Below are 12,632 nucleotides of genomic sequence, written 5' to 3'. Positions count from 1 at the left end.
TCACCGTTTGAACACTCCGTGATCATCCATGATTGTGTTCGTTTGGAGTTCCCGGAGGTCTCGGCTCGCGCGCCTTGCCTCAGGATCCCCGAACTCGACTGTTTAGTGTCTGGTTTTGCACCAAACACTTTTGTTTTGCCTTAGAGGGGTAGGGAATGCCTTGTGAGACATCCCCATACACCACCGGCAGTGGCTGGAGGCCACCGGCTGGTCTTTTTCTTCCATCGGCAATTTTGTTTGCCGGTCGGCATAATATGTTGCCGGTCGGCACTTTTTTTGCCGGAATAGCTTTTTTGGGCAGCCGACCACTGTTCCTCCACTTTTTGGAGATATTTTGTGCCAGCTGTGATAGCTGGCACCAACTCCTTTCCCCTCCATACACGTGTATGGAGGGATTTCCCTCTAGCCAAGCTTGTTGAATAAGCTTTGCAAGAGGGATCCTTATAAGAGGGAGGCTTTCCTCTTGGTTCTAGGTTAGAAAAACAGAAGCAAAAACCAGCCTTTGAGATATAGATACATATTATATCTATACCTCTCTCCCTCTCCCTTCTTGTGTGTGTTTCTTGGCCCAAAAGGTGTGTTTTACATTACTTTTGCACCATTACACACACTATCACACCTTAGTCCGAGATTGAGGGACTTGGGGGAGTTGTTTCTTGAGTTTTGGACTGGTTTTGATCCAAAGAAGGAGGTTAGGCCATTTGTTCTTCAAGGGTTCTTCAAGGGTGAGCATCTTCCCTTTTATTCCCCAAACTTGCTTTGGTTTTCTACCTATTTTGTTTATTGTTTTGGCTCTTGTGTATAACATAAAAAAGACTCATATTTTCCTGCTCTAACACTTTCATTAAGGTCACTTTGTGGTTAGATTGCAAACTCACCCTCTTAGGCCTTGTTTGGCCTATTTTGGTGCCTTTTTGATAAGGTTTCGTTCATCTCAGCATTTTGATCTTTTGATCACTAAAAATCAGTGTATTTTAGTGTCAAAAAAGTTGGTTTGAAGTCTTGCATAGGGGAGGGACACCCCTCTCCCTTTATGGTTTTGTTTCCTTGCTTTTTGAGCTCAAAAGGATGGCATGTGTGCTTGTTGTTTCTTGGCTTCATTTCAGCACTTTTTTAGGCATCTTAGGTCTTACATAACCTCTGTTTTTGGCCGGATTTGGCCCTCTTGCATGCTTGTGATATTTGTTTTGTATTGCTCCATCTTGCTTAAAAGTACATCCCATGATTAGGCCATGACTTTTGTGTGTGTTGGCTTGGTTCCATGGAGCATTTAGCATTGTTTTTCCATGCTTAAAATCTGTTGGTTATCAACTTGGTCATGTTTAGCATGTTTGTTAGAGTTGCTTTGTATTTTGGCTTGGAAGCTTTGAGCATTTTGACCTCTAGCATGCATGGTTGTGTTTACCTTCTTGATTTGGCATCATCTAGGGTCATATTTTAGTCCAAAAATCATGCTTGTATGTGTGAATGCATGGCCTCTTTCATGCCTTGAAGATGTGTCCTCTTATGCCTAAGAATGAGCCTTAGTATATTTGCTTCATGGGGGATATCTTAGTTGCCATATTAGGAGCTTTTGGGGTCCTATTTTGCATGCATAGATTCTGTTTTTACTTGTCTTGATCATGCCGTGAGTGGTCATGTCATTGAAGGTAAGTTGTCTCCTTTTGTGTCTTGACTTTGGGACCATGAATTTGCTTGTTAACATGAGTTGATTGCCTATCATTTTAAGCACTTTTGGTCACTGTTTTGAGGAGGGTAAGGGTCTGTCCCTTTGCCATTTTTAAGCCCTCTTGCATGCTTGCTCCATGTTTGTTGGATAGTTGTTCCATTAAGCTTTGTGTAGCACATTGATCCCATAGTCAATTTGGTCTATGTTTGCACCATTTTTGTACCTTGTATGCTTGGCATTGTACATTTGTCATGTTGGTCGCATAATGTTTGTTGTGCTTTATATCTTGGTGGCATGATGTATTTGAGCCTTGTTGAAGCATTACATGCATTGCATTTACTTGGTTTGGGGTGTCAAACTAAGTTCGGGAATCAAGGACCATTCATACTCCAAGTGATGCAATGCGCCTTGATTCCCGGTCATCGGGACCTTTGACTCTAACTTGATAAGGCCTCGGTTTTTCATGTTGTTTGTTGCATGCATTTTCATATCGAATGGCAAATTCGACCCTTTGACTCATCACGTACCATTGATGATTCAAGGATCGAAAGTCATGCTTCTTTGAGTTCGAAATATGATAAGAAGTAGGACCATGCTTACATGTGTCCAAAAACTCCATACTATGCACTGCCTGTCCTCTGTTTGCTGTCAGATTGTCTGTTGCAGGAAGTTTCTGCCGACCGGCAGAATTTGGTGCCGACCGGCACTATCTGGAGTGCCGATGAACCCGATAAAGTGCCGACGGGAATTTTGGAGTGCCGGTGGCAATTCTGTCTGGCCGGTGGCGCTCTGTAGGAGGCAGAGAGCTTGTTCCAGCACTTTGGAAATTTTTAGAAAGACAAGGCATTACAAACAGAAGCGACAAGAGCATAGTACGGGTTTTCCGGGCAGGACGGATTCGAGCATGCATCATCTGCGCGCCCCGAGGCAGAGGCTGTGGCCACCCTCTTTATTCTTTTGCTTCCTTTTTTAATTAATTAGGAAATTTTGTAATAATTTTATTCGTTCATTATTTTGGGACTGTAATATTAATTCGAGCCCTCTGAGTGAGGGTAAACATGTAATAAGTGTGGGTGAGTGTGTGTATGTCTTCCAATCCCCATTTCTTTCTTCCCTTTTATTTACTAGCTTATGATGGTAGATTAGGGCATTTTGAAATTAGCATACCTTATGATATGCATGCGTGCATTCATGCATCTGTTAACATGCACCGGGCTCGGTACATCATACAAACTATATTGTATGTTTCAATTCCAAGTTGAGTACTTGTTAGTTGATCGCATTACATATGCCATGCTTAGGTTAACCGAGCCTAACTAAAATTGCACCTTGTACGTGTTGCATTAGGCAAAATAACATGAACTAGGACATGCATGTTTGTTAACTAGTTTACTGTTTTGGCACGGAGTACAATGTAAGTATTTTTGCTTTAGCATCTCGCATGCGTGTGAATGTTGCCATGACAGTATGATTACCATGAGGCTAGCTGCTTATGTGATATAACTGCTTGAATGCCTGTGGATGGAGGTTGAATTACCTAAATTGGAATAATGCATTAAAACTGTGAGTTTTAAGCCCACTAGATAGTGACAAAACCATCTTTTCCAAAAGCCCACTTGAAGGTGGCAAAACCTGCATTTTAGCCTACTTACGAGTAGCAAACCATTTTCAAGACAAACATGAAATGTTTTGTTCCAATTTGGGTGATTTGGTCTATACTTGTTTGGTGTGCGCATAACATAGTAATTCTAGGCTAACAATTGGTTTAAGAACACATAAAGTTTTCAAAAACGGATATCACGGTTAGTAGAGGCCGGTCTTCGGACCGGGCGAAAGGGGGTGCTCATAGCTGACCTTCCCCGATCGTACCCAAGCTCCCGAGCCGAGACAACTCCGGTGATGACGGACATGTGGCCTTCGGCACCGAGTCAGGGTTTCCTAAATTCTCCCATAAAAAAAATATTTAGGTGGCGACTCTGTATCTGGCAAAGCAGTCCATGTTTGGCACTACTTTTTCAAAAATCTGTTTCTCAAAACGATTTGCCAGATTTGGACTCTTTGGTTCAGATTAAGAACCGTGACACAAATCGAGTCCGAACTGTAGTACGAGGCCCTCCGCGGGCGCGTCTACACCCGTGTTCCCTATGCAAATGCTGTTGGAAGCTTGATGTATGCTATGATGTGTACACGCCCTAACATTTGTTATGCAGTCAAATTGGCGAGTCGTTACCAATCCAACCCAGGACCAACTCATTGGAAAGCAGTTAAGAGGGTATTACGATATCTTAGAGGGACTGCAGATTACACATTTTGCTACCAAAGTTTAGATCTTCATCCAGTTGGCTATTGTGATGCTGACTGGGGAGGAGACTTAGATGAGCGTACGTCTACTTCAAGATATGCTTTCATGCTTAGCGATGGTGCTATTTCTTGGAGCAGTAAGAAGCAATCCTGTATCGTCTTATCGACTATGGAGGCTGAGTTTGTGGCTTGTTCATCTACCGTTCAGGAAGCCGTTTGGTTGAGGAGATTCCTTCAGCATTTGGATATTGTCACACACACTTCTAACCCTGTGACTATCCATTGTGACAGCATGGCTGCACTCGCTTACGCTAAGGATCCTAAATACCACGGGAAAACCAAATACATTGATGTGATGTTTAACTTTATCAGAGACATTGTGGCGTAGAAAGAAGTGATCCTGGAGCACATCCCTACGAGTCGCATGGTTGCGGACCCTTTGATTAAGCTTATTGCTAGAGATGTTTATCTTATTCATGTTAGGGCTTTAGGACTACGTAGGTGGTGATATATATGTGTGTGTATTCAGTTGAACTCATATTTTTTGGGATATTTATGCCATTAGTATTCATATTTGTTTCTATTACATTTATGTTTACTACTTTTTGTAATGGTTTGTGAATTAGCATACACAGAATAAATAAATTAATGTTAGTAGGCAAGATTGGCTCACTCACACAAGCAATCGCCCTTAGCGCTAGGTAGCGAGTAAGGATGAGACTAGTGGCTTATTGTATTTGGAGCAAATAGAGAAGCTAAAATTATCCACTAGCTATGTCGCCTTGGTTGGAGCCAAGATGAGGTCTTGTCAGAGACCGACTATGGGTATGAGAGTACCCACTTTTCCATAATGTGCCTGTTATGGATAGCCAGATGCGAGATCTCATTTGATGCTTGAGAGGCGAGCAAACAGAGAATTCGAGTTAGATGCTAGGAAGTGACTTGTGCACTTAAGAGAGACTAGACTAAGATCTGTATGGTGTGTGAGTTTAACATCACTTTTTGGAAGAGTTACTCCACTACAACATGCGTTCGTACTGCATGCGCTTATCGACTCGTTAGCGAGGTGAAAGAATGGATCCCTGCTTTTTCACTGTGTGAGTCCTAAAAGTCATTTTTCCTTAAATGACTTCACTTTGTGCCTTTTGTGACCTTTGACTATGTCATAAGATGAGGAGTTAATGTTTAGCTACTTTGTTATGTTGCCTGCGGTCATGTATGATTCGGCTTTAAGGGACATTACTAGGAAAACGATCAATTTCAAATCAAATGATATGAGGGTGAAGGGAAGATCATCTAGTTCTACATCTTTGTTCTATATTCACTGTCGACAACTCACATCGCTCTCTATGGGATGCTGATTGGGTGTGAATATAATACGAGACCTAGGAGAGTCAAACATGCTCTTTGAGGGATTAGAGATGTTTTTGGACCAATGTAGCTAGATGGGTCTGGGCACATGAGACACTATTTCTGTTCATTTTGGATTGATGTCTCTATGCTGACTCATATTGAGTTTCTAGTATAGAGCTCCCACATGTAGGTGTTCTCAGCGGTCGCACGGTGCATTGGCTAGTATGAGATTGTTCGTTTTTTGGGGAGATTGAGATAGAGATGTGGCAGTGTCATGCCAACTCATGTGCGAGTGGAAAAATGTTAGAAATTAAGCGCCCATGTGTCATGACCCATGACCCTTTTGAACCTTATCCATGTAAGTTTGAATTTGAATTTAAAACTTATTTGGATAACCCACTCATGATATCTATATCTATCATATCAACTGATATGGATAGATGATATACTTAGACTATATATCTGATACGATATATGAGATATGGAAAAAAAATAAAACAACGTATATTTTTTTCCATACTGACTCTCTCCCATTAAAACAACGATCAGGCTTTTTACACTGTGACTTGTGTGGGTGATACTCATATTGTGGTATCAATTGAAGTTAGGAAATTGAAGTCCAAGAAGAGAGCCGGATGCTGTTGATATCACGGGACTGTTTTTTTTGTGTTGGGAGCTGTTTTGAGTGTTTTTGATTGATGATCACTGCTATGCTCTGTTTTCCTTAGTTGGGGCACCTTGCTAATTAACTAAGCTATGTAGTGGTTTTTTTTTTTTGGGGCTGCACGTGATTGGATTGTGCCAACTTCGTTGGGATATTCTTGTTTAATTCTACTTCTTAATTTATTTATTTTTTGCTTTATACACAAGAGATTAAATCTCATGTACATTTATTAAGGTGAAGCCTATTATCTTGTGTCGTATAATGAAATAAACGAGATAAGAAATGAGACTAAGTAAAATATGACTCCGATAAAAATTATCACTACATCTTCGAGATAGTAAATGTTTGTTGCCAGCTTGCATCAAAACAATTTCTAGATCTTAGATTCTACAAAAACTATATATAGTCATCAAAATCAAAATTTCCGTAATTTAATGCTACATAGACTATTTATAGTGATCAAAATCTTAGCTATATTTTATTCTGTTATATATAGTCTACGTTACTATATATAACCCATCCCCATGCAGCAGTTGGTTATATATAGTGATGTAGACTTAAGGCGAAATCCTTATTTAACTTGATCATGCAAGTTGTTTGTTTTAGACTTTGAATTTTTAAAAAAACTTTGATGAAATTATTTGAAAAGTTCATATAAAATCAAATTTTTAAATTCAAATTTAGAATTAAATTAGATGAAAGTAATGAAGAGTTAGAAATGTTTTAAAAATCTTTAATTTTGATTGTGAAGTTAAATGAGTTAATTTAAACATTTATTTTTGACTTGTAAACGTCATGAGAGCTAAAACTGTCTAAAGCCTCTTAAAATTTGATGAAATTTAGGAGCCGAAGACGACGGCCTTACTTGCCTTGGACCAGGCCGGCCCAGTTTAGACTTGTGTAAAAAAGTGGGCTATTTGTTGAGTGCAAGTAATTTTCTCAGTTGCGTTAACATTTCAACAATAAAGGTTAGTGAAAGTAATATTTTTTTAATTTTTACAATAAAATTTTACTGTGCATACCTTTTTTTTTTCGTCTCACAATTGAATTAAAATTTTGAAAACTACCTCATATTTATATTACAAATAAATTTAAGAGCATCCGTAATAACTTCATGATTTTTTAAGCAAGTCTATTTATTTATTGTGTCTTAAATTTGAAAAATTATTCAATATTTTTGGAAGAGAAAAGTTAGGGATCATGATAATTTTTTCATAAAAATATTATGAAAGATTTATGATTCTTGGATTACCTTGATTAGTGTGTGATACTTTATTCTAAGTGTAATCCAATGGTACTTTATTCTGTAATTCAATGGTCACAAAACTTTCATGATTATTTTCATGAAAGATTTTTCATGATACCTAACATTGCTGCTTTTGGAATATCACGTGCCTGTATTTCTTAATCAATTATCATTTAATACGTTTCCTCTCCAATCATCCAACACAGTACCTCGCCTATCTATTTTTTTTATCAATTATAATATTATAAAATATTATGAGTGCATACTTCAGAATTATGAATAATTACCCGGTAAATTTAGGTTCTCTCTCTTCTGCGCTCACGACTCCGGAACAACAGCATCTTCTCTTTCTCTCACTTTTCTTTTTCTATTTTTCTTCTCTAGGGTTCCACCGATGATCATCTGACATTATTATTCTGTATCATCATCATCATCAGTCATGGAAGATTCACCAACAACAAAGCCAACTCCAACGAACGTTTCAAGAACAGCAGACCTAATGAAGAAGGGCTTGTTCTTCTATCCACATTTTTGTCCTTTCGGAACAAGGAGGTCCATGGCATTGGTCTACTGCTTCTTCACCTTTGCCTTCGTCACCTGCACCACCATTCTCTTCTTCAATAACCCTTCCAATACTCACTCTTCCCTTTGGTTTTCAAACATCCTCAATACCAGATCTCACTTCTCCTCCATTTTCTCCCACTTTTTCCCAAACCCCAACACCAGCACCACCACCTCTCATTCATCTCCCTCTCCCTCACCCTCTTCATATCCTCCTCACGATGTTTTTATCCACAAATCCCCTTTTTTTCCAGAAACAAATGCTTCATTCAATGGAACTAATCAACTTTTGCCTTCTCCTGCTTATAAAACCAATAATACTTCTCAACATCATCATGTAATGGGTTTGAACGGTACGACAAAAGGTATTTCAGAGATGTCTAATGTCACATTTTCCCATAAAAAAAATGATGGGAAAATAAATAATTTATCTAATGGTACCAATGAATCTTTATCTTTTGGTCATCATGCGAGTCAAACGTCATCATCATCGCATGAGTTTGTAAAAAATGCTACTACTACAATGGTGAATTCTTCATCAGAATCTGTAAAAAATAAACCCGTGGATTCTTCAAAGAATGCTACTGGAGAAAAAGAAATGAATATGATGCCCAACCGTACTGACTTGTTCAAGAAACATAGTGATGGAGGAGCTAAGGGTGTGTCCATGCCTGAGCAAAGAAAAGAGAATTGGCTTGATGAGTTAATTCATTGTGATATTTTTGATGGGACATGGGTAAAGGATGATTCATACCCATTATATTCGGCCGGGACGTGTCCGCATATCGATGAGCCATTTGATTGTTTTCACAATGGGAGGCCCGATAATGGGTATGAGAATTATAGGTGGCAACCTAAGGGCTGCAATATCCCGAGGTAAGTCACAAGAATGTTGTGTTACATTATTTATTTATTTTATGCTTTTTGTATTATTGTGTAATGGTTTCTGAGTATCAATCAGTTTGTAGATTGGATTGGACTCTAGTGAGATTGGTTTAGTTCAACTTGTTTTGCAGGTTGGTAGGTGGAGATTTATTGGAATTATTGAGAGGAAAGCGGCTAGTGTATGTAGGTGATTCTCTGAATAGAAATATGTGGGAGTCAATGCTTTGTACTCTGAGAAATTCGGTTAAAGATAAGAGCAAAGTCTTTGAAGCCTCTGGTAGAGAACAATTCCGAACAGAGGGTTCATACTCATTTCTATTCACAGTAAATTCTTGCTTTTCGATCATTCTCCATTTTTGTACTTGATTTGGGTATTCTATGTTTGCATTCTTGGGAGTACATGTTTTTTGTATGTGAAAATCAACATTGATGTTTGCTTTCATAAGCTAGAGAAGTAGTTACAAGAGCTAACTAAGCAGTACTGGTCCTTTTATCAAGTTAATATTTCTTGCCAAATGAATTTTCTCTACTGATTTTGGATCTGATGTATGAACAGGACTATAATTTTTCAGTGGAATTCTTTCGATCTACCTTTTTGGTTCAAGAATGGGAAATGCCAGACACAAATGGATCGACGAAAGAAACGCTTCGGCTTGATCTCATTGAGAGGTCATCTGATAGATATAAAAATGCAGACATCCTTGTCTTCAACACAGGACACTGGTGGACTCATGAGAAAACATCCCAAGGGTCTCTCTCTCTCTCTCTCTATCTATCTACATATATATACCTATCTCTCACAGTTAATGAATAGACATGAAGGATAGTTAATTTTAGTTCTGCATTCCAAGAAACTAAACTAGGAATATGAAACTTGCCAAAAAATTGTAGGAAGGGTTATTATCAAGAAGGTAGTCATGTTTATGGCTTATTGGATGTTGTTGAGGCATTTCGGAAAGCTATGACTACATGGGCAAGATGGATTGATGCCAATGTAAATCCTACAAAGACCCTTGTTTCCTTCAGAGGCTATTCGGCTTCCCATTTCAGGTAAATTGGATGCATCTAGTCTTTGTTAATGTAGAGTGTCATGTCACCACCAATTTCTTTGAGTGAAGTACTAAATTCTTTTTTGCTGTTACTGGTCTATTTGCAGTGGTGGACAGTGGAATTCTGGTGGTCAATGTGACAATGAGACTGAGCCTATAAAGAATGAGGCATATTTATCAGAGAATCTTCAAATAATGAGCATGTTGGAGCAGGTGATAAAGGGGATGAAGACTTCTGTCTTCTATTTGAATGTTACAAAAATGACTGATTTTCGCAAGGATGCACACCCTTCAATTTACAGAAAGCAAAATTTAACGAAGGAGGAAAGACGATCGCCATTGAGATTCCAAGATTGCAGCCATTGGTGCCTTCCTGGTGTCCCTGATACATGGAATGAGCTTCTCTATTCTCAAATTTTCATAAAATATAATCAAAAGGAACAACAACAACAACAAAAGTAACAACAATAGAAAAGATCATAGGTAAACTAACAGCACAACACTGTAAAACATGTTCATTAATTACTAATTAATTTTAAGACGGGTGGCTGTGCAATATTAGTTTTCTTAATGAAAAGTTCAAACAACCTGGAGAATTTAAGAGAGTGTAAGAGAAAGTGTAGGAGAAAAGGGAGTTGGGGCCGTATACTAGATTTTCCAAATGACATAATCCCCTGTGCATTGTTGATTGATCAGTCTCTTGAGAGCGCCTTTTTTTTTTTTTTTTTTTTGGGTATGTAAATGTAATTGATTTGAAGAGATACATAATTGAATTTCTTTCATGCCTAAATATGCTTTAGCCCTTGTTGCCAACTGCTGGCTAAAAAACATTTTTTTTTGAGATTTTCTTTTGTATATTCTATAGAGTGTCATAACCTAGATTCCCTTCTGAGTATTATGTGGTGTAGGTTTTAATTTTTTATTTTCGTTTTTGTTTTTCCCCATATGATTTCCATAGAATACTATTGTATCTTAATGCCTTCATAATCTACACTCTTGAAATTTCCTTTTGAGTTTATGGTCAAGTTTTCACTTTTCAAAGAATACTATATTAAAGTTGGTGATTTATACAAACATGAAATGCTTGGCCTAAACACGTGGAGATGTGAAGGATTAAATTATTTTAACCAAACATACTTTTTCATGCCAATCTATGCACCCTTGTTCAAGATCTAAAGGGCACACTAGCTAAAAACAAGGTAAATAAAGTTGACATTTACCCTACTTTTTGGCTTGAGTGTATGGAGGCCCAAGCTTTCCAAATGATTGCCAATTTTAAAATTATGGTCATGTATGATAATTTCAGGCCTATGCTACACTAAATTGAAAAGATCAAGGGCCATTTGAGATTTTGATATATGTTTATTGTTTATGGTAGAGATCTATTTTGGGTTAATTGTGCGGAAATCCACTCAATTATTATTGAATATGTATGATAATAGTTGTAAACTTTCCATTATGATGATTCTGGATCATCTGCTATGGCTCTCTGCAGTGGTTCCTGCCATGCTCCAAAACGATATCGTTTTGGTACCTTTTTTTTTTTTTTGATCCTTTTTTTTTTTTTTTTTTTTTTTTTTTTGTCTCTGACTTCTCAAAGGTTTGTGAGCTCTCACCTGAACCAATAATGAAACCCAAATTCGAAACAAATGAAGAAGAAGAAGAAAGAAGTAGTGCATTCCACTTGAAACTCACATTCTTCATCGACAAAGCCTTAGCTCTTGATTCACCGATCCAACTCTCTTCGATTCATTTTTCCTTATACGAAAAAGTAATATAGGTGTCGCATAACTCGAAGGGGCCGAGATTTAGGTTCTTCATGGTGTACATGGCAGCAAATCAGATATTGAATGAGACTGAAGTGGTGAGGTTGTCAATTGTGGAGAGGTTGTCAATTGTGGAGGTGTTCAGCCGAAATTTTGGGGTTTTGGGGCGTAAGATTGTGAGATCAATGGCGACAAATATGGTGGTTTGGAGGACGACGCGGAGAGCGATGATGATTATGCATTTTGTGGTGTTTTTTGGGATTTTTTTTTACCTTGATTTTGGTAACAAATAAGTATTTGTTTTGAAATTTGAGTTGTAAGATGTGTTGTAGGTGCTTATAAAAATGCCTGATTGAATATAGTTAGTGTGAAATCTGGGTTTATAAGATGCACTGCAAGTGCTTATAAAAATGTTTGATTGAATATAGTTGTTTCACTTTGGTTAACAAGTTCCTCACCCTCTCTTGTTTATTTTCTTCATATACAAGTGGTGATTGATCTGATCATTTTGTTCTCAGCTGGGGTTTGGCTATTCAATTTTTATGGCTTGAATGGTTTCGTTTGATACAAATTCCAATTGACTTCTTTAACTTCTTATGTGCTTGCAATTGGGTTGATGTAACAATGATATGGGTGGATAATGGTGATGATGTGAGCTTTAGAGATTGGAGCTAATGAATGGTAGTGCTTCATTGATGCACCACCGAGAATGTTTGGCAAGTCTAACAATTTTTCTTAGTAATTCCTTCTAGGATATTGTCCTCAATATAAAAAAAAAGTGAGATAATGTATATCTTTTAATGGTTTTCCAAATTGATTGTAGTTTCATCCATCGATTATAACATTTCTTTGTCCTGACCAAAGATCAATGGAGACAATTTGAGCATTTTATTATTTGTCAAATTTTAGCACTCCCTTCTCTTACAATCAAAACTTTATATATTTTTGTAGGTTGCTTTCTCTTCTTAACTTCCCTTTTTCATGCTTCACTTGCCTACATCTCCCAGGACCCAAAAGAAACAAAAGAGCACCAATTTTTCCCACTATTAGAGTTAATTACATCTCCATTGCTAGCACCATCATCATTAGCACTAGCACTAAAAAGTCAACACTACATTAAAAAAAAAAAAAAACTTTT

At 37.7% G+C, this 12,632-nt stretch overlaps 1 protein-coding gene across 1 annotated transcript; it reads left to right on the top strand.

Annotated features, from left to right (window-relative positions):
• The first annotated feature begins 6,094 nt into the window (after nucleotides 1–6,094).
• LOC145814277 (protein trichome birefringence-like 1) lies at nucleotides 6,095–11,917 on the top strand. The gene is made up of 5 exons (XM_082910907.1): nucleotides 6,095–8,670; nucleotides 8,811–9,003; nucleotides 9,236–9,429; nucleotides 9,571–9,729; nucleotides 9,836–11,917. Exons 1-5 carry the CDS (start codon nucleotides 7,673–7,675, stop codon nucleotides 10,188–10,190), a joined length of 1,899 nt encoding a protein of 632 aa, XP_082767033.1. The 5' UTR covers nucleotides 6,095–7,672; the 3' UTR covers nucleotides 10,191–11,917.
• The last annotated feature ends 715 nt before the right edge of the window (nucleotides 11,918–12,632 follow it).

This window comes from Camellia sinensis, unplaced genomic scaffold (genome assembly GCF_055761805.1).
Source record: "Camellia sinensis isolate YWXY unplaced genomic scaffold, ASM5576180v1 Unanchor1, whole genome shotgun sequence".
In the NCBI taxonomy this organism is placed as follows: domain Eukaryota; kingdom Viridiplantae; phylum Streptophyta; class Magnoliopsida; order Ericales; family Theaceae; genus Camellia; species Camellia sinensis.
This window is presented reverse-complemented; position numbering and strand designations above follow the sequence as displayed.

Excerpts from the sequence above, each read along its gene's own strand:
- LOC145814277 (XM_082910907.1), top strand. The coding sequence starts at position 7,673 with ATGGAAGATTCACCAACAACAAAGCCAACTCCAACGAACGTTTCAAGA. Across the intron at positions 9,004-9,235 it reads CATACTCATTTCTATTCACA|GACTATAATTTTTCAGTGGA; the intron begins GTAAATTCTTGC and ends ATGTATGAACAG. Across the intron at positions 9,730-9,835 it reads TATTCGGCTTCCCATTTCAG|TGGTGGACAGTGGAATTCTG; the intron begins GTAAATTGGATG and ends GTCTATTTGCAG.